This window comes from Quercus suber, unplaced genomic scaffold, assembly GCF_002906115.3.
Source record: "Quercus suber isolate HL8 unplaced genomic scaffold, Cork oak 2.0 scaffold_372, whole genome shotgun sequence".
Classification (NCBI taxonomy): domain Eukaryota; kingdom Viridiplantae; phylum Streptophyta; class Magnoliopsida; order Fagales; family Fagaceae; genus Quercus; species Quercus suber.
Genome location: NW_027069824.1, coordinates 663092 through 683613, shown reverse-complemented (window position 1 = coordinate 683613; position 20522 = coordinate 663092). Strand labels below are relative to the sequence as shown.

The following is a 20522-nucleotide window of genomic DNA, read 5'->3' as shown; positions in this document are numbered from 1 at the left end:
AAAAGATAATCCAATGATAATAACATCATTTGTGGTGCCCTGTCTGTAATTTGAACTTCGCTTCCTCTCCCCCTACCATCTACCTATCACAAATGAAAAAATTAGGTGTTGCCACAAAAATATATTAAAGGGTAACAACCTCGTATTTTTATATAAAATGAAGCTAGTAAACATTGCTCTCTCTTTCTCTCTCTCTAACATCATAAATTCAAGGATATTTCTGGAACATTGAGAATGCAGTTCATACAAGTCTTACGATTCTCTTAGAGACAAAAAGGAACTGGTATTTGATACTCTTATCATACTTACCCTTCAATAATCCAAGTCTACGATCATCCGAACACATTGAAATTCCAAAACACATGACTTTACTCACTCCCTGTATCAGAGTAGTCATTTTCCTTAAGAACAGCAAAACCATTAATCCTAATGATAGATTACAGAACATTACAATAAAATTGAACTAAATGACTGAAAAAATTTGTACTCATCAACCTAAGCATTATGAGTAAAGTGACACATTGACCTCAACGGAGGAGTCCGTTAATACTATATCTTTTGAATTATCAGCTTTTGGGTGATCAGGACTATCAAATTTTATCCTCACATGCAGAGGTTTCATGAAAATGAGGTCTCTCAAATCCTTGTTTGATTTTAACAAGTGAATGCATGACTCTCCTCCTGTTCTTATGGTTCTCTCTGGTTTCAATATATCCACTATCCGTGCTGCGTATTTCTCCTGATTGTCCTCTTCTAAATCTGGGTTTTTTCTTAGTTTTAGATACAACACCGCACAAATAATAACCTGTGGCATTTTTAGGAAAGAAGATGATCAGTACTAAGTGAACAAAAATGGAGTCTCAGAAAATAACAGATACAAAGTATGAACCCAAAAATGTTACATCCAAATTTTACATTGCAATTGTAGACAAACGTTTTACAAGCCATATTTATAGTATTATATAATTGTATTACAAGATGTTAATTGAACCTCTGTTCTATTTTTGACCTTTTTGAGAAGATTGTCCAAGAGAGGAAGACCAGGGAAGTCATAATCTAAAAAACGAAAAAGGTTTTGGAGTACAAATAATTTTTCTCACACCATATTCTTGTCACCATTTTTATTATTCATCAGATAGACCCAACAAAGGGGAAAAAAGATATAATCATTTGAGCTCTGTTTTATTCACAAGTAATAATTGAGCCAATATAGAAGTTACAACTAATTCATTTGAAAGTTCGCTGCATCCAACATCGTTTAATTGAATTGAAACATTCACTAGTCAGTAATTCATTTTACAACTCAAATTTGAAGCAGAAAACAAACTGGTTTTACTTGTCAACCAACTCAGCTGATTAGGTTGTTTCTAAGTTAAATATGGTTATTTCCGGATTCACAATTTATGGGATAGATGGTTCTTTTGCTCCAAATTCCAGCGTCGAGCACAGTTGGCAGGAAAAAAAAGAAAATTTCTCATTGCTCTTAGATTCTGTTGCTTTCAAACAATGAAACAAACAGATAAAAATACAAACAATTGAACAAGCATACCTCACTTGTTCCTGGACTTGTATTAACAGCACAGTTAATGTGAACCCTTTCATCTTGAAATTTATTATCCTTAGTTATATTATCATCTTCAACAGTCAGTTCTGTTTCAGGTGTAGAGAAGGCAAGACTATCCAACTCGTCATACCACTGTTGGGCAACACCAACCTACATTCATTCAAAAGGTGAACTCTTAAGCAACAGGCATAATAGGAGTATGACTAACAAGTTTATGAAGGAACAAAAAAAATATTTCAGAAAATAAAGTACTGCAAAGTAGAGAGAGAGAGAGAGAGAGAGAGAGAGAACCTTCTCAGATGATCCAGCAACATCCTCTACTGCTGAGACTTCAGTAGCAGCTCCTCTTGCCTGGTGCCATATACATCCGTCTTGTAATGGTTCTACAAGCTCAGTATCCACAGGGATATCCACATTTAACTGAATATCGATCCTACCTGCCACATATAGGTGAATTCAATGATCACCAATCAGATTAAAACATATTGCATAATTCGAACAATGAGAATATTTTAGATGAGAATCACAAAAATTCTGACAGGTAAATTTACCATTGACAAGCAAGTGCTTATTACTTATGTGACAAGCCAGTAGCATTATCTCCTTATGTGAACAAAACAAGTGCTTATTTCAAAAATACTGCTCAGCCAAGGTAAGCACTTTGACTTGATTGGCTGAACTCCCAGAGGAAGAAGAAGAAAGAAACAACAAATTTCTTTAGGGGGCCATCCCCACAACCCAAATTAATAACTAGCACTTCTAAATTGAAAGTTGACCCAAAGAATCTAGAAAATAAAATGGTCAATTGATGCATATGTGATTGGCAATATAGTTTGCTTGTTCAGTGTTTGAGATCCAAAGTTAAAAGTTTGAGACTTGGGTTTTTAGTGATGCCATGCTTCATGGTTTTACCTTAAGGATTGTTTGAGTTCTTTTTTTGTGTGTTTGCAGTTTTTTTATTTTTTTATTTTTATTTTTGATGTATTACATTAATAGGTTTTTTTTAATAATAATATTAGACATATAATGATAATAAATGTGATGTTTAACTTTCGTGATTCATGCTGTTTCAATCATAGAATGGTTGTACTTCTATTTCCTCTTTTAGTTTTTATTGCAATTATATAAGTGGATCCGATTCATGTGTTAGTTCTCTGCTGCATTGGTGTTTTCACTCCCCACTCTCCACCATAACAAAATGTTTCCACTATATCTTAGGAGTAGTCAAAAGAAGTACTGCGGGTCCAAGTAAGAAAAAATTAACTAAGTAGGACATACAACAATGAAACAATTCACCCAACAAGATCCATTCGTATAACAAGCATTTTCAATTATGATGAATTTGTTAAACTAGGCTTCACAACAAAATAAAAGATGATCTTTTAACGAATTCCTTTTTTTTCTTTTTTTTTTGGATAGGTAATAGATAATTTCATTAAAAAAAATACATCTTGTTCGTGATGATGATGAACAAACTGTACTTGAAACAAATACAAACAAATCAAAGAGAAAAAAAAGCAGATTGAATGAAATCAAATACGGAAATACATTGCGTAAAACCCCAAATACAAGACCATACAAACAAAGTCCCAACTAGCAAAGACTTCAACAGATCTCTCAAAATCCTCAAAATTGTAGGTATTTCATTCCCTCCAAATTAGCCACATTAAACAGGCTAAGACCATATACCAAACCAAAGAAAGGTCTATCCTCAAATAATTCTCCCATGCAAAAAGAAGAGAAACAACTGTCCTTGGCATCACCTACTGAATTCCAAACATCAGAAAGATGGTAGGAGGGTTGGATAAGGAATTATAGAAAGAGCGCACATCAAAAACACCATTCGAGGTTAACTTCCAACCAATCTATCAACCCCCTCACCCCTTGGCATTTTGGAATAAGTATGCTTGTAAAAAACATACACTCTCTCCACCTCCCAATCATCAAGAGCACGGTGGAATTGAATATTCCAACTCCTACTACCACCGTTTGATGCAATAGTAACCAACTTAGACTTCTTTCGACATTGAAGGGGAAATTACCATGATTTTAGTACAAAAGCAATTATTGATGACTTTTAATTTTTTTTTTTAGAAGACAAGTTGCATTAGATTCAAATGATTGAATAGAAATGTATCAAGAATCAATCTTTTTATATCTTTTCTTTTTTTTTATTTTTTGAAAAAATGAATAGGTGTTAGTTCTATTTTTCACATAGAAATTTAGTTTTGAAATTTAGTATAATTCTTATTTTTGAACATGTGTGTGTGTGTGTATATACATTTTTTTTTTCATGTTTTGGCCTCCAATTAAAGCACCTCAAAAATTATTGACACTCACTTTGTATTTTTGTTTTTTCATCAAAGGTTATCATAGATTTAATCATGTTATCTGCACGTTGTTTCTAGCACATCATCAATAATTTTGAAATGCCATTATTACTATGTGCACACCACGTACCAGTGCGTTAGTTGTTCAAATCAAAGTCCAAAGGCAAAATCCTTACATGTTATGTCACTTGGCAACTGCCTAGGCAATTAGTAGGCCCATCACCTAGCCTTTGCTAANTACTCACTCCCCACTCTCCACCATAACAAAATGTTTCCACTATATCTTAGGAGTAGTCAAAAGAAGTACTGCGGGTCCAAGTAAGAAAAAATTAACTAAGTAGGACATACAACAATGAAACAATTCACCCAACAAGATCCATTCGTATAACAAGCATTTTCAATTATGATGAATTTGTTAAACTAGGCTTCACAACAAAATAAAAGATGATCTTTTAACGAATTCCTTTTTTTTCTTTTTTTTTTGGATAGGTAATAGATAATTTCATTAAAAAAAATACATCTTGTTCGTGATGATGATGAACAAACTGTACTTGAAACAAATACAAACAAATCAAAGAGAAAAAAAAGCAGATTGAATGAAATCAAATACGGAAATACATTGCGTAAAACCCCAAATACAAGACCATACAAACAAAGTCCCAACTAGCAAAGACTTCAACAGATCTCTCAAAATCCTCAAAATTGTAGGTATTTCATTCCCTCCAAATTAGCCACATTAAACAGGCTAAGACCATATACCAAACCAAAGAAAGGTCTATCCTCAAATAATTCTCCCATGCAAAAAGAAGAGAAACAACTGTCCTTGGCATCACCTACTGAATTCCAAACATCAGAAAGATGGTAGGAGGGTTGGATAAGGAATTATAGAAAGAGCGCACATCAAAAACACCATTCGAGGTTAACTTCCAACCAATCTATCAACCCCCTCACCCCTTGGCATTTTGGAATAAGTATGCTTGTAAAAAACATACACTCTCTCCACCTCCCAATCATCAAGAGCACGGTGGAATTGAATATTCCAACTCCTACTACCACCGTTTGATGCAATAGTAACCAACTTAGACTTCTTTCGACATTGAAGGGGAAATTACCATGATTTTAGTACAAAAGCAATTATTGATGACTTTTAATTTTTTTTTTTAGAAGACAAGTTGCATTAGATTCAAATGATTGAATAGAAATGTATCAAGAATCAATCTTTTTATATCTTTTCTTTTTTTTTATTTTTTGAAAAAATGAATAGGTGTTAGTTCTATTTTTCACATAGAAATTTAGTTTTGAAATTTAGTATAATTCTTATTTTTGAACATGTGTGTGTGTGTGTATATACATTTTTTTTTTCATGTTTTGGCCTCCAATTAAAGCACCTCAAAAATTATTGACACTCACTTTGTATTTTTGTTTTTTCATCAAAGGTTATCATAGATTTAATCATGTTATCTGCACGTTGTTTCTAGCACATCATCAATAATTTTGAAATGCCATTATTACTATGTGCACACCACGTACCAGTGCGTTAGTTGTTCAAATCAAAGTCCAAAGGCAAAATCCTTACATGTTATGTCACTTGGCAACTGCCTAGGCAATTGGTAGGCCCATCACCTAGCCTTTGCTAAGTGTTTTGACAACTATAATTCAAACATAATACCTGGCAGCAATCTGAAACATTGAAGCTGATCAATCTGTGCTCCACAGAGTCCATAATTACTGTCAAAGCAGCCAGAAAGTTGGGGGGGGGGGGGAATATAAGTGGGGTTCAGAATAAAGAAACTCGGCACACTGCCATCACATTAGACAGATATTGGATTGAAAAAATAGTGAGTTTAGTGGGAACCATATCTGCTTTATATTTGCATTTGTAAAACAAACACGGCCAAATATTTATAATGAAAAAGCCTCAACATTTTCAACATAAGTAAACATATACTTACACAGCATAAACTCTCTCTAAAGGGGAAGACAACCAATAAGGTAAACCTAGGATCCCAAAATTTGAAAATTGGAGGTTTGAAAAGACACCAGAATCTCCATCAACTTTCAGAATCCTCTGTCCAACTAGAGAAACACATGAGATGAAATAAGAACAGTACACAACCCATCGAATAAGTTCATAATAAAGGTAGATGATCATAATCCAGTAAAAACTGATACCTGTGTCACAAATGAATATGTGATTCTGCAAGGTTGTTAATGAAGACATGAGACAAGCATACGAAAGCTCCTCTTGTGAACCGGAAGCTTCAAACTGCGGTTGCAACCAATCACATGGAATCTGTTTCAAAAGGGATACTTTCTCCATGATCCACTGTCCACAGGTTTCCAAAATCTTTGGAAATCCTTCGTAAGAATTTTCATGAGCTAATATTAGACCTATAAGTTGACACAATTTAAACAAGAAACCAGGAGGCAAGAAACTAATTCCAAACCTTTTACAACTTCTATATCTCCTGAAGTCATATCCATGATCCAAAGAGTTTCAAAGCTGCAAATAAAACCAATTTATGATACCCGCCCCTTTAGAATTACATAAATGTATGGTCGACTACAAATATGTAGGCCAGTAACTGAATATATTTAAGACATTTATATCTTATTTTAGTAGAGACACATTGACACTGAGCATAATCAGCATGCTCAAAATTATGTTCTATTTGCAAACTTCACACAGGACAACATACTTTTTTGGGCAGTAATATCTTTGCACTGCCTTAGCTGGACCAACATTGGCTAATTGAATTATTGATATGTTTTCACTCATGAAAATGAATATCTATGCTTTTATCCTTTCCCTTGATACAATTGTTGAGATATCTAAAAGGTTATAAATATTTTGTGTATACGTCATAACAGTGTCAGTAAGAAATTTCTAACATGTTTTCCACTGCTGCAACTAGTTGATCCAAACAAGAAAGGCTATACTCATATACATAGCTCCCAAAATTTATGTGGCTTTGTAAAAGGTAGTTAGTAGGCAGCCTTGAGACTAATTCCTGGACACAAACCCACAAGACATTATTTAAACAAAAGGCACATGCCATCACAATAAAGTCTGACCTCAAAAACAAATTAGTACAAATACTATTTTCCTCATCACTACTACTAATTCTGAGAATAAAGCAGAAAATAATCTCTCTTCATAGCCCCCTCACCCCCCCAAAAAAAAAAAAAAAACACCTATGTTGAAAATCTTTTTCACTTTTGAGCCTAGATGTAGAGGCCCCTGGGACTGCAGCAGTACAGTACAGACAATACTTTAGATTCTAGAGTCTCCAAAAATGAATACATAAACAGCTGCTAAATTCAGAAAATAAAAGAACTAAATCCTTGCCCTTCACCACACTAATAAAATAAAAACTCAAATTAAAAAACTGTGCCAACCCAAGAATACTTATAACTAGACTTTTAAAACCTTACACGACTTTTTCTTCAATTGGACTTACATATTGATCTAAATAAAATAATTCTTGAATTGACAAAATTTTGAAGTTGCAACAAATTAGTCTTCCAAGGTTGCAGCATTTGGAGAAAAGAAACAAGTATCTACAATTTACTGTAGAAGTTATAGTTACAAAATAGTGTCCTTTACCTGCGGTTTATGATTAATAAAGTATCATCCTTTGATTTCATCAGATGCCAAGGGAACATCAAAGATTCAGAATCCAAATCTTCAGATTTTGTATCGACACTTCTTCCTAGACCCAGCTTGTTCACGATCCAGGTCCATAAACCATTATTCTTTTTATCAATGTTGCTTGTTGGATAGAGAGTCTCTAAAATTCTCTTTCCCATATCAGCTCTCCTGATGGCATGGTTCTTAGTAGACAGACAAATGCAAATAAAATTATTAGTAAAAAAAACGTAAATAAAATGTCTAGTGAGAAAAGACAGCATCTCTCATTTAACAAAAAGAGCAGTCATATAGAGAACTAATAGTGAAAAGCAATTTGCTGAGCAAACCTAAAAGAATTTGTGAATTCTAGTTGAGAAGAATTTAAAATTACTATGCCTCAATTATTACTCTTGGTTTGCTACGTAATCTATAGTTTGCAATATATAGATAATGCAAGCATACATTTTCTAGTACTTAACAAGGAAAAATACAGAATTTATCACTGGCAATAACAAATTTCAGTGAAATATTAATAAGAGTAAATTTGCCGTGAAAAAAGCATCTAATACAAGGCACAATAAACCTGTTGCCAATCAGAAATTATTCACAATCAGAGGACTTGTGAACTAATAAACTAAGGCAACAATATCAGATTATATGACCTAATTGATATCATTACTCATTTACTCATTCACGTGGCAATTGGTTGATCAACCAGTAGTCTTTATTACCTTACATCTACGATGGAAAACCAAAAAATTGTGGTCCATTTACAATAAGTAGAGAAGGATTAGATGATATCTGTTACTTTTTCCTCCAAAAGTCTTGCAGAATCCATCAATAATCAGATAGTTGGTGCAGCAGAGTTGCACAAAAGTTTCAAAAGGCTGGGTTCTTAAAGAAATTGTCAATCAGCACAGTTTTATCTGCCTAGAATATATCGAACTCAAGGGTCTTGATACAAAATCTGTCATATCACAATTAGCTATTCAATAAGTTCCAAAAGTATACCTCTGAATCCACAAAATATAGGCAATCATCTACAGCATGATAAAATGAAGCTGCTGGACGGGCCAACTTGGCAGACTCAAATGCTCCATCCTCAAAACCAGGGGAAGAACCAATCTGACACATAAATAACAAATATCAGAATATAGATTTATTTTTTATTTTATTTTATTTTTTGCAGGGATGAAATTTGGGATGACCAGAACCCAAGGGAAGGAAAAATAAAAGGGTAATCTGAATGCATCATGAAATTTAAAACAAAATAGAGGACTGCATAAAAATTACAAAAATTTACATACTAGGAACTTGGATTGCTTGGTATACAAAATCAAATGAGTTTGACTCAATAAATGGAACTGCCTAACAAGGGGGGTCAAGTCTTAGAGGAGTGGATTCCAGCAGAAAACAACCCACTGGTGTCTTGCCCCAGCTCAGAGAAGGGCATTTCTGAGGAGCAATGTTCTGTGGGAGGAGCAAGCCACTTTACAGAGAAGCTTCCCTGCCTTGCAGGAACAGCTTCAGGCTTCAAGTAATTTCAAAAGTTTGCTTCTCTTATTCTAAGATAGTCTAAGAAGTAGTTCCTCAAGTGATCCTTTTGGTCGTCTCTTTCTTAGTTTATTAATCTCCAGCACACTAATTCTCTTTATAGAATCCTTCATGTCAGATAGAACTGGTCTTGATTGCTCTCAAGTTGTCCACATATCTTTCTGATTCTTCTCCTTCTAAAAGAATAACAGATCCGCCTCCAGTCAACTAATCCTATTAACCATATAACTTGAAAAGAGTGTGTCATATTAGAGGAGAATGATCAGAAATATCCTTTAGTTACCAAAGCCCCAGTCTATTTATAGTAAATACCGGATTTTTGGGCCAACAAAACACAAATCACAAATCGCGATGATGACCACTCTAAACATGAAACAAATACATAGAACTCAAGAGCTAAAGCTAACAAAATGCAAAAAATCAGGAACGGAAAGACATTGCGTAAACTCCAAATCCAAGCCCACTAAAACATAGTACCAAATAAAAGAGATTTTACGAGATCTAAGGGTCTCTCAAAGGTACGTGTATTACGTTCCTATCAAACTAACCACATTAAACATGTTGGAACCATATGCCAGGTAGTTGATAGGTGCTTCCTAGATCAATTCCTTCATGCAAAAAGAAGAGAACTAACCGTCTTCGACATCACCCATTGGATCCCAAACACTTGAAAAACTTCACTCCACAAAGCATGAGCAAACTTACAATGGAGTAAAAGATGGTTCATAGATTCCCCATCACAACGACATAAGCAACACCAATTAACTAGGGACTACCCTCTCTGGACAAGATTATCAATTATGAGTATCCCTCCCCAAGTTGTTGTCCATGAAAAGAAAGACAGCTTTTTAGGCACCTTTACACACCAAATGATCTTCTGAGGAAAGACATTAGTAAGAGAACTAGACAAAAAATTATAATAGGGGCGCATATCAAACACACCAATCTGAGTCAACTTCCAAGTTAGACTATCATCCCCTTCACCCCTCATCATATGGTAATAAAGAAGCTCAAAAAAAGAACATATACCCTCCTACTTCCCAATCATGTAAAGCTTGGTGAAATTGTAAAATCTAGCTCCTACTTCACCCTTCTAATGCAAAAACAACCAAATCAGAAATTCAGGCTTCTTTAAACTGAGAACAAGCAAACAAATCTAGAAACAAATCCTTTAGAGGAGTATGTCCACTCCAAGGATTGTACCAGAATCAAATAAGATGACCTTCCCCCACATCATACACTACCTATCTAAAGAAGTTCTCTGCTCTCTAGTGCACCAACCTTTTCCAATCACACCATATTTAGTTGCTATAACTTGGCGCCATAACCTATTACTTTCCTTCCCGAAGTGCCACAACCATTTTCCAAGCAAAGCTTGGTTAAACAATCCAATCCTCTGGATCACCAACCCACCTACTTCCACTAGCAAACAAACCTTATTCCAAGCAACTAAAGGATATTTAAAAGCTTCCTCAGAAGCCCCCCAAAGAAAATTAATCTAAATCCTTTCTAGTAGTCTAGCCGCCACAGCTTGAGGGATATTGAACAAAGATAAAAATAGGTAGGAAGGCTTGAAATAGTACTATTTAACAAAGTAAGTTTGCCACATTTTGACAAATATAGATGTTTCCAAACAGAAAACCTCCTTTCCATTTTTTCTAAAATATGATTCCATATAGAAGAATCCTTATAATGGGAAAGAGATATACCCAAATAAGTCATAGGCAAGCTACCCACCTTGTAACATAAAACACGAGCCAAAGCATTTGGATTCCCTACCTCACCAACTAGAACAATCTCTGATGTAGGAGGCAATGAGAAGACAGATTTATTATATTTTTTATTTGATTTTAAGTATCAAGGGCAATTTTGTTTATTATCTATAAAAAATAAAAAAGTATCAAGGGCAATTTTGTAATTTCATAATACTCTGGAATGTGCTATGCCAACAGTCCATAGATCTTCTTTTGGGTTTTATTTAAGTTTGGTTATTTAGTTGGGCTTAGAGTCTAAGTCCAAGTCTTATTAGGTTTTTAAGAAATCCTAGTTTGGTTATTTAGTTTGATTATTAATGAATGTTTTTAGAATTTAAGAGCTATGTTTTCTTTTATGGTTTGTGTGATGCAACCTTCTCCGAGGTGTGATGCCAAGGAACCCTAAGTGTGATGCTTAGGAAGTCTAGATGTGATTTCTAGAATTTATCTATTTTCTTTAATTTTACTATCCACAATTACTGTTCACATCACTATTCACAGCAACCCAAATCTTGATTTTCACCTTTGTTTTCATTTCCAAACCCTATTAATCCTTGACACTTTAAAAACCCTATAATCCCTATTGTTTTATAGCCTATTCCCCACCAAAACCTAACCATAATCCTTCAAAACCCAAGCGATACCAGATCTGCCTTGGTGTTTTAAATCAGAGTTTGTTGTTCCTCCTTGTCCTATGTCAATCTCACTCTTAACAACATTGACTTTCAAGCCCATAATAGCTTCAAAGAAAATCAACACCATTCAGCATCACAACAACAATCACAAGATAGTTGGCCCTTGATTTGTGTTGATCATACAAAATAGCTGAAGGTTAGGACTGCATCGGTCACTCTGCCTATCTTCATTCTGAAGTATTGGCCATCCATTTAAAATCAAATATAAAATTGAATTAAAAAAAGAAAAGAAAAGAAAAAGTCCAATGAGAGTAGTGACCATGGGGAGGTATTTTTGTCCCCCAAATGAACTTCCTGGCTCAAACTTTTTTGAGAGAACTCAAATAATCAGTATCAAAAGTTCAGTAGACAACAGTCTTCAAACCTATACTACTGTCTTTTGACAGTCAATTTTGCACAAATGGTTAGTTGCTGAATGCCTATAGTTGAATAAAAGTAAAGGTGGCTTTGTAAAAGCCAAACTTGTTATGTATTTGTCTTGAAATGAAAAGAAAGAGTTAAATTGTGTATATTATAACAAAATCTTGAGATAGGCAGCTCTTCTTTATAGACTCCCACACATCCCTTTTCATTGTAGCTCTCATGAAAGAATATCGTACAGAATTTAACCAGAAGAACAATCATAAATTACGTATGGAAATGCATTCCAAGAAATCTTGAAGCACTTATTTGTTTGAATATGCTTAGAAGTTGAATTATTTTGCCTATGAAAAAGAATTTGAATTATATTGTATTTTTAGACAACACTATATTTACAAGTATGACTTCTATTATTTTTTATTTTTATTTAATAGAAGTGTGACTTTTATTGTTTAAAATAATCTTACACATTTAGTAGCTATAAAATCAACAATTTAACCCTTATGGATAATTTTCTACCCCCCACCCCCCCTCAAAAAAAAAAAAAAAAACCCTTAAACATTGATAAACATATTTTTGGTTGAAAATAAGAATTTTATTTTTCTAAACTAGTTCAACATGGTTACTTTTTTAGAGAAAATTTGAATTACATATCAGATTAGTAATTTCCATACAAGATATGTGAGAATTAACATTCCTACAAAAAAGTGTGAATATTCCCTAATTTTATGGTAATTGAGATGATCACAGCAATTGTAATTCTTCGTAACGTTGTCAAATCAAAGGAACAACTCCATTTTCGAGAATTAATAATTCTCATTTTAATTTCATATTTGTAACAAACCCTTGTCTTTATCATTAAGTTATGCGTGTAAAATTTGTTTGTTTGTGCATGCATGTGAGGGTCCTGTCCTGTGAGAGTGCAAGTGTGACTGTGTCCGTGCATGGGCATATGTTTGTTATTTGGGATATCCATTTTATTTTTTTACAAAAAACCAAACAATAAAACCACCAGTAAATGGAAGACTTAAAACTGAATTGCATTTTGACATGAACCTATTTAAAGGTTTTCATACATACACAATCCAAAATCTTTCCATTGCCATTTAATATGATTATTCGATGATGATTGCTGTCTGAAAGGAAGAGACGATTGCTGCTTTCATCTGCAGAGATGCAACCTGTAATAAACAATGGCAGATTTTGAGAAAATTAGATTAGTATTTTATTGCAGCATGAAGAACTAGTAAAGATCACATCACAACTTCTGATCTAAACAAGAAAAATTAAATCAACTGAACCAATTTTCATTATTTACATATTATCTCAAGATTTTGCCTTGACGTGATCTTGATTCAAAACCTAATTTAGGTCCATTAAAATCTCAATGACGGTGAAAAGTCATGTCAAACTGTTCAAATAACAGGTATCAAGTTGATCCTGAAATATGTTGAACAGCAGCTTGAAATAAATGATATCACCATGTTCTTATTAGTTACTCCAAGCCCTGACTAATAATCCTAGATTTAAGTGATTTCAATTTTTCTATTTCTTGGTGGACAAGAAGACAATAAATTTAAAAAATCAACAGGAAAATCATCGCTAAGATAAAGTGTGTTTGGCATGGCAACACACACAAAATTGTCAAAATTCTTTCAAGCCTCCCCACACAAAAATATACACCTAGTTCAATAACATATTGTACATGTCACTTTTTCAAACAAAAAGAAAAGGCTAGTAGTATAAAAGGTATCTTGAACACGCACAGTTACGGAACCACAGCTTCCATTTCCTAAAACAGAAAGCCCAAAGTGAGTAAAAATGATAGCTACCATGTCTGGTTATCAACATAATTGTCAAAATTCCTTCAAGCCTCCTAGTGGCACTTATGCGCTAGGTCATGGTACATAAATACATACAACTCTTGAATGTATGCAAATATGTATATAAAAGACCAAGTCTTCTACATACAATATGACAATAACAATCTTCCAATCTTGTCACAATAAGAGGATGAGATGGTCATTAAAGGTAGGACAAAATAAAAAATATCCTACGAATTGGTTGCTCTTATTTTTTATCAATGTGAATAACCAATAAATACTCAGGGCTCTCCATGAGCAAAAAGGTAGTCTATAGAAATATCCAAATTCAGATGTAAGTGGAAATTAAGGGTGTGTTTGAATACCGCTTATTTTGCCAAAAACTAAAAACTTATTGCTAAAAACAATAAAAAAAATAATTTTTGGATTACTGTTCACTCCCCCAAACACTGTTCATTTGTCCTAATGCACTGTTCATGTCCCACGAACAAGTGCAAGAGGTGCTGGTCCAAAAAAAAAAAAAAGGGAAAATGCTAAACGTGGAAGCTGGACGTGGGATCCAAACGGGTACTAAAGCAGTGATCAAGAATGATATCTTTTGCAAGCATCTTAGGAGCCAGGCTTCCCTTTAATTTTTATAAGGGAAATAAGGCCCTGGTATGCTTAATTCAGAAATCTCTTTTTGCTATTTGTTTGTATACTCCACATGTACTAGGATAATAATACCAAAAAAAATAATTAAAATGAAAGCAGAAGAACCCTAGTACACATGATGAATATCATGAAGATATTCAACCATATTCATAATATGCCAAAAGGCAAATGAAACCAAATGGAAATTCAAACAACAAATCATGATTTGGAACATTTTACCTGGGAAGTACAGAAGCAAATTCCGCAAAGAACATAAATACGGTTCCTTAGTGATCTCAGCTTTCTTAAACCAAGTGCTTTTCAAGTTATGGACAAACCTAGACTCATCAGGTTGCACACTAAACTCCTCAACAGCTGCAAACAAGCACACACATTGAAACTGCGTTCATGTAGATCTCCCATGCATTTCAAAAACAAAAAGTTGTCATATCAAGTAAACAATAATAGTATATAACAATTAACCAAGAAAAACAAGAGACAAAAAAGAAAGGGTAATGCATTAATGACCCTGGTATTTGAATTCTTCTAGTTTGTAGAAACATGAAAACTCATTGGAAGCAGCCCAAGGGGGCGCAACCAGGTATAGAGAACGTAAGCAAGGGCAACTCCATCAGAGAAGAAGTACATCAAATTCAAAAGGAGGTATTACATAACAAACCAATTTATAATATACTTTATAATTTCACATTAATTGGAGGATGTTTCTGCTTAAATTTTTTAATACAAGGAGTACAAAGTGCTACGGTGTGGAAGATAACAGCAAACATGCATACCTTTGTTAAGAATTCCAAGATCTAGGCCCTTCTCATGGTAAATGACTTTACTCCTAGAATCTTTAAATAGAATATAACATGCAGCATTTGCCACCTACATACATTAGCCAAAAATAATTATGTAAATGTAATCAACAATCAATAGCACTAAATTATCTACAGTTTAAAAAAGAATAAGGTAAATTGCAAAGTACACTCCTGAAGTTTAGAGTTGCTTGGATTTTACATCCTAAAGTTTAAGAAGTTGGATTTTACATCCTGAAATTTGGTTCCGTTGGCAAAACTCCACCCTCTGTTAGATTAAATTGTTAAGTGACACATTGGTGTTTTGATATGTTTATTTTTTTGCCACTATTTCACTTAAAAAAAGAAGAAAAAAGGAAGAAGAAGAGTTGGCACAAAGTCGTTTCACCCAAACTAAAAACACAAAACTCTAGTGCTAGTATGACACCGTTTTAGTAACTCAACCTATGCCCAAATTCAAACCCCAATAACCATATCATAACCCATCCAACTAATTTAATGATCTCTGAGTCCTTTAATCTCTCTCTCTCTCTCAATTTAACTATACTATAAGTCGATGATGATGAACATTTATTAAAATTTATTTCTCTAAAAGAATTGGAATTTGATGGGTTTTGTATGTGTGTTTTTGCTAGCCAGGGCTTTGATGAACGGATTGGAAGAGAAAGGACAGGTGACATGTGAATAGAGATTGATCAGCAGGGTGCACATTACCCTGGGAATGGTTGAATTAGGGGTAATGTCAATGTGGCTATGCTTATGCTAAGCTAAGTGGAGCTTTGTCAATTGCAATTTGCTTCAATTCTCTTCTCTGTCTCTTTTCTCTCTTTTGGTTGGGGCCTTTTTCCATTCTTCAAGTTAAAAGGAAAATAGAAAACGGAGGAAAATTTTCACCTAACTGTCTTCTTTTGCAAATTTCTTTCAGCTTTACAACAACACTAGATGGGTTTTAATTTGGCTTCATGCGTCTGCTCTGAAACAATGTCATACTAGCACTAGTTTTTTTTTTCCCTCTAGTTTGGGTAAAATGTCTCTGTGCCATCTCTTCTTTTTGTTTTAAGTGAAGCAGCGTCATTTTAGGGCTGATTTGGCAAAAAATAGACACATTAGCACACCAACGTGTTACTTAACAGTCTAAACTAACAGAGGGTGAAGTTTTGCTAAGAAACCAAACTTTAGGGCGTAAAATCCAACTTCTCAAACTTCAAGGTGTAAAATCCAAGCAACCCCAAACTTCAGGGGTGTACTTTGCAATTTACCCAAAAAAATAAAACATAGAAAGAAAGCAACAAAGCGATTTCCTTGCAGCATTCTGCTCTTGCCAAATGCCCCACATGAGACAATGTGAGATCGCTCTCCAAATCGTCACACTTAACACCTACTAAACTTTCCTTGCCAGCTTGCTAAAGCTCCACAACATCCTTAGGCATAACCCTCTGAACCTCGAAAATAGAGAATGCCATACTCCAAAGTTTGTGAGCAACACGGCAATGGAGTATATGATCGGTAGTCTCCACATCCCCTTATACATACAGCACCAATCAAGAACAATTATTTGACACTTCTTGAGGTTGTCAATAGTTAGAATTCTCCCCAAAGCTGTTGTCCAAATGAAAAATTGACCTTAGGAGGAACTTTAGGCTTCCATAGACTCCTCTAGGGAAAAGGCGAATGAGGTGTAAAAAGTAATATCTCAAAACATCTTAACCTCAAAGAGATTCCGTGAAGAAGGATTCCAACGCAGAGTATCCACCCCACCTTGCCTTATCTTCCCTAAATAAAGGAAATCCATAAAAGAGGCCACTGACTACAGTTCCCAATCATGAACCTATCTAACAAAGTAATATCCTAGTGGGTAAGACTCCCAATCATACCTTAAAAGACTACCTCTGCAGCATCCTTGTCTCTTGCAATACTGAATAGATTTGAGAACCTCTCTTTCAATGGTTGTCCGTCATACCAGGAGATATGCCAAAACTTAAAAAAAAAAAAAAGAAAAAAAGAAAAAGAAAAAAATCATTGCCTACCTTGAAACTAGTAAACTGGTAAAAGCCTTCCCCAACCCTTCCTTAGGAATTTGCAAAGACTACCCATATGGACCTTGAGTTTTGTTTGAGCACCGTCTTCCCCACATGCTTTCATATTTGTGCTCCACCACTATCCTCCACAAAGCCTCTCTCAGTTGTGTACCTCCATAGCCACTTCCTTAACAATGCCTGATTGAACAAAACTAAATTCTTGATGGGCAAAACACTACTTTGAAGAGGCTCACACGCACATCTCCAACTAACCGGATGATACTTGAACTCATCACCAAATCCACCCCACAAGAAATCTCTTTAGAGCTTCTCTACCCAACAAGTAACCCTATAGAAATAGGAAATGGTTAAGTAATAGGCTAAGAGGTTGGATAAGGTGCTCTTTATTAGCGTCACTAGGCCTCCCCTAGAGAGACATATTCTTTTCCAACCAGCCAATCATCATTCCAACTTATGAAGCATTGGAATTCCACACAGCCTTTTCTTTTAAGGCAGATCCTAGAGGAAGACCCAGATTTCTCATCAATAACTTAGAAGCCTTGCAACCTAAAATACCAACTAATGCTTCAACATTCGACCCATCACCTACTGAAACCAGCTTGAATTTCCCCAATTTTATCTTTAGACCAGAGACTGCTTGTAAACACACACACACACACTGTTCAAATCCCACATTTGTTCATAGTCAACCTCCAAAATATTGACATATTATCAGCAAAAAGGAGGTAGGATATCGTGATCACATTATAAGATATGCATCCCACAGTGAATCCCAACAGGTATGCCCTCCCACTGCCCTCTCCAACAACCAACTCAAACCCTCTATAATGATGAAAAATAACAATGGAGATAACGGATCCCCTTGTCCCAACCCCCAAGAACTTTGGGGAGGAAAAAAAAACCACTCAAACTATCATTTACCAAAATTTAAAACTGAACTATGGAGATCTATGCATAAATCCACCTCCTCCACCGAGGACTAAACCCAAATCTTCGCAATATATAAAAAGACTGTACCTAGTGCACAAAGCTCCCACTTTTGTGGGGTCTAGGAGAGGTCCTAATAGATAGCCTTACCCCCAATTTTTTTTTTTTGGAGATAAAAACAAAAATTCCAATGCACATGATCGTAGGATTTCTCCAAGTCTAACATACACAACAGCCATGGCACACCAAATTTCAACCTACTATTTAAACATGCATTGGCAATAAAAACTGAATCCAAGATCTGTTTCCCTCTAACAAAAATGAGTTAGACACCACTTTCTCCAAAACCATCTTCAACCTATTAGATAATACTTTGGCCATGATTTTGTAGACCCCAATGATTAAGGCCAAAAATCCTTAATCTCTAAAGCCCCTGATTTTTTTTTTTGGGAATAAGAGCAATGAAAGTGGTATTGATGCTTTTCTCAAACACAGCATGTTCATGAAAATAATAGTGAAAAACCTTCATGATGCCCTGCTTCAAAATGCTCCAACAAGACTAGAAGAACACCATTGAGAAATCATTTGTTACTAGAGCTTTGTCACCACTCATGTTTTTTACTGCATCAAAAACTTCCTCCTTTGTGAAGCCTCTATCCAGCCGATTGGCCTCCTCTTCCTCGATGGAAGAGAAAGGCAAACCACCCAACACGGGGATGTCGATCTCCATCTTCAATGTATAATCATTGATAGGAAGCTGCTACTTTTCAGTTAATATGCCTCTAGTTTGCAAATTCCTCCCCATTCACAAACAACCATCCTTTACCTTGAACCCCACAACCCCACCATCCAACTATTTATTATGCCTGAAGAAAGTGCTAGTTGAGTATATAACTCATTGGCAGTGAAAGATGATTTTACTATAGGGCTCTTTTGTGTTTAAGCAATGTCTAATGAGCTAATTTTTGGTTTTTGGTCAATACCAACTATATAACTCAATTGGCGTCTAAAGATGATTTACGGGCTCTTTTTAGTTAAAGCAATGTCTAATAAGCTATTTTTTGTAAACCACTTAAATATTTAAGACTTAATCAACCCAATCCAAGATTTATTTAGCCTGAAGTAAAAATAAAAATAAATCTAAATAAGCCCACAAAGGCTTGGATAACAGGGAACAGGATCCTACACAATCCAACTAATACTGCCCAGATCCTTGTGTGATTTGGATCATTTGGGTAAAATGGGGTCATAGGATCCTACGATTCGAAATGAAATTTTGACTTCATTCTAATTCAATAAAATATGATATTACTAGGATAAATAAGAGGTGGAAAGGAGGTTAGCAGATGGAGAAGGTTGTATCTCTCCAAATGGGGTAGACTTACTCTCATAAAAATTACTTTATCCAATTTACCTATTTATCTCCTTTCCCTTTTTTCCTGATTCCAGCGGATATAGTGAATCATATAGAACAACTTCAACGAAATTTTCTTTGGAGTGGTTTGGGAGATTATTCAAAACGTCACTTGGTGAATTGGTTTAAGGTATGCTCTCCTATCTAGTCTAGGGGTTTAGCAATTCGAAATTTAAGATATTTTAATGAAGCGCTATTGGTAAAATTGTTGTGGAGATTTGCGTATGAGAGAGAAGCATTATGGAGAGGGTTATAAGGGTTAAATATGGAAGTGAGGAGGGAGGTTGGTGCTCTAATTATGTTCTAGGCTCCTAGGGGGTGAGTTTATGGAAGACTATTAGTAATGGCTAGTCTACTTTGGAGGCAAGTGATAGAGATGAAATATGGATGTGTATGGGGTGGCTGGTGTACCAGATCTGTTTTTGGTCCTTATGATGTTGGTTTGTGGAAAAATATTAGTTAGATATGGCCTTTTTTTTCACATTACATTTTGTATTATATTAGTGATGGGTCAAGGGTGAAGTTTTGGCATGATCGTTGGTGTGGGGAGACATCTCTTGTAGCCAGCTATCCTAAATTGTTTCAATTTTTCCAAGATAAGGAGGCAAGTGTAGCTGAGCTTCTGAAGTCCGCTAATGAGGTAATTTTTTGAGATGTAAGTTTCTTTAGGGGTGTTCATGCTTGGGAATTAGAGGTTGTGTCGAGCTTCATGGATACCATTTATGGCTCTTTAGTAAGGGGTTTTGGTGAGGATAAGATGTGTTGGAAAGCAGATAGAAATAAGGGGTTCATGGTTAATGATTATTATAGTCTTCTAGTGGGCTCTAATGATAGTTGTTTTCCATGGAAAAGTATTTGGAAGCAGAAAATCCCTTCTCAAGTGGCTTTTTTTGTTTAGGGAAATGCTTGACAATTGACAATTTACGAAAAAGAAAGATCTGGATATTAGATTTGTGTTATATGTGCAAAAGTAATGGTGA

General features: G+C 34.9%; 1 protein-coding gene across 2 annotated transcripts in view; it reads right to left on the bottom strand.

Moving 5' to 3' along the window:
* Positions 1-244: 244 nt before the first annotated feature.
* The window catches only part of LOC112023959 (uncharacterized), a 34237-nt gene continuing 13959 nt past the window's right edge, over positions 245-20522 (bottom strand). For both annotated transcript variants that reach the window (XM_024056589.2, XM_065760576.1), the window contains 12 exons: positions 15139-15232; positions 14585-14719; positions 12969-13069; positions 8537-8650; positions 7502-7728; positions 6342-6397; positions 6067-6252; positions 5847-5970; positions 5564-5622; positions 1856-2001; positions 1550-1714; positions 245-805 (listed from right to left, as the gene is read on the bottom strand). In XM_024056589.2, coding sequence (XP_023912357.1) covers positions 503-805; positions 1550-1714; positions 1856-2001; positions 5564-5622; positions 5847-5970; positions 6067-6252; positions 6342-6397; positions 7502-7728; positions 8537-8650; positions 12969-13069; positions 14585-14719; positions 15139-15232 — 1710 coding nt within the window. In that variant the 3' untranslated portion in view covers positions 245-502. The remainder of the gene's footprint in view (positions 806-1549; positions 1715-1855; positions 2002-5563; positions 5623-5846; positions 5971-6066; positions 6253-6341; positions 6398-7501; positions 7729-8536; positions 8651-12968; positions 13070-14584; positions 14720-15138; positions 15233-20522) is intronic.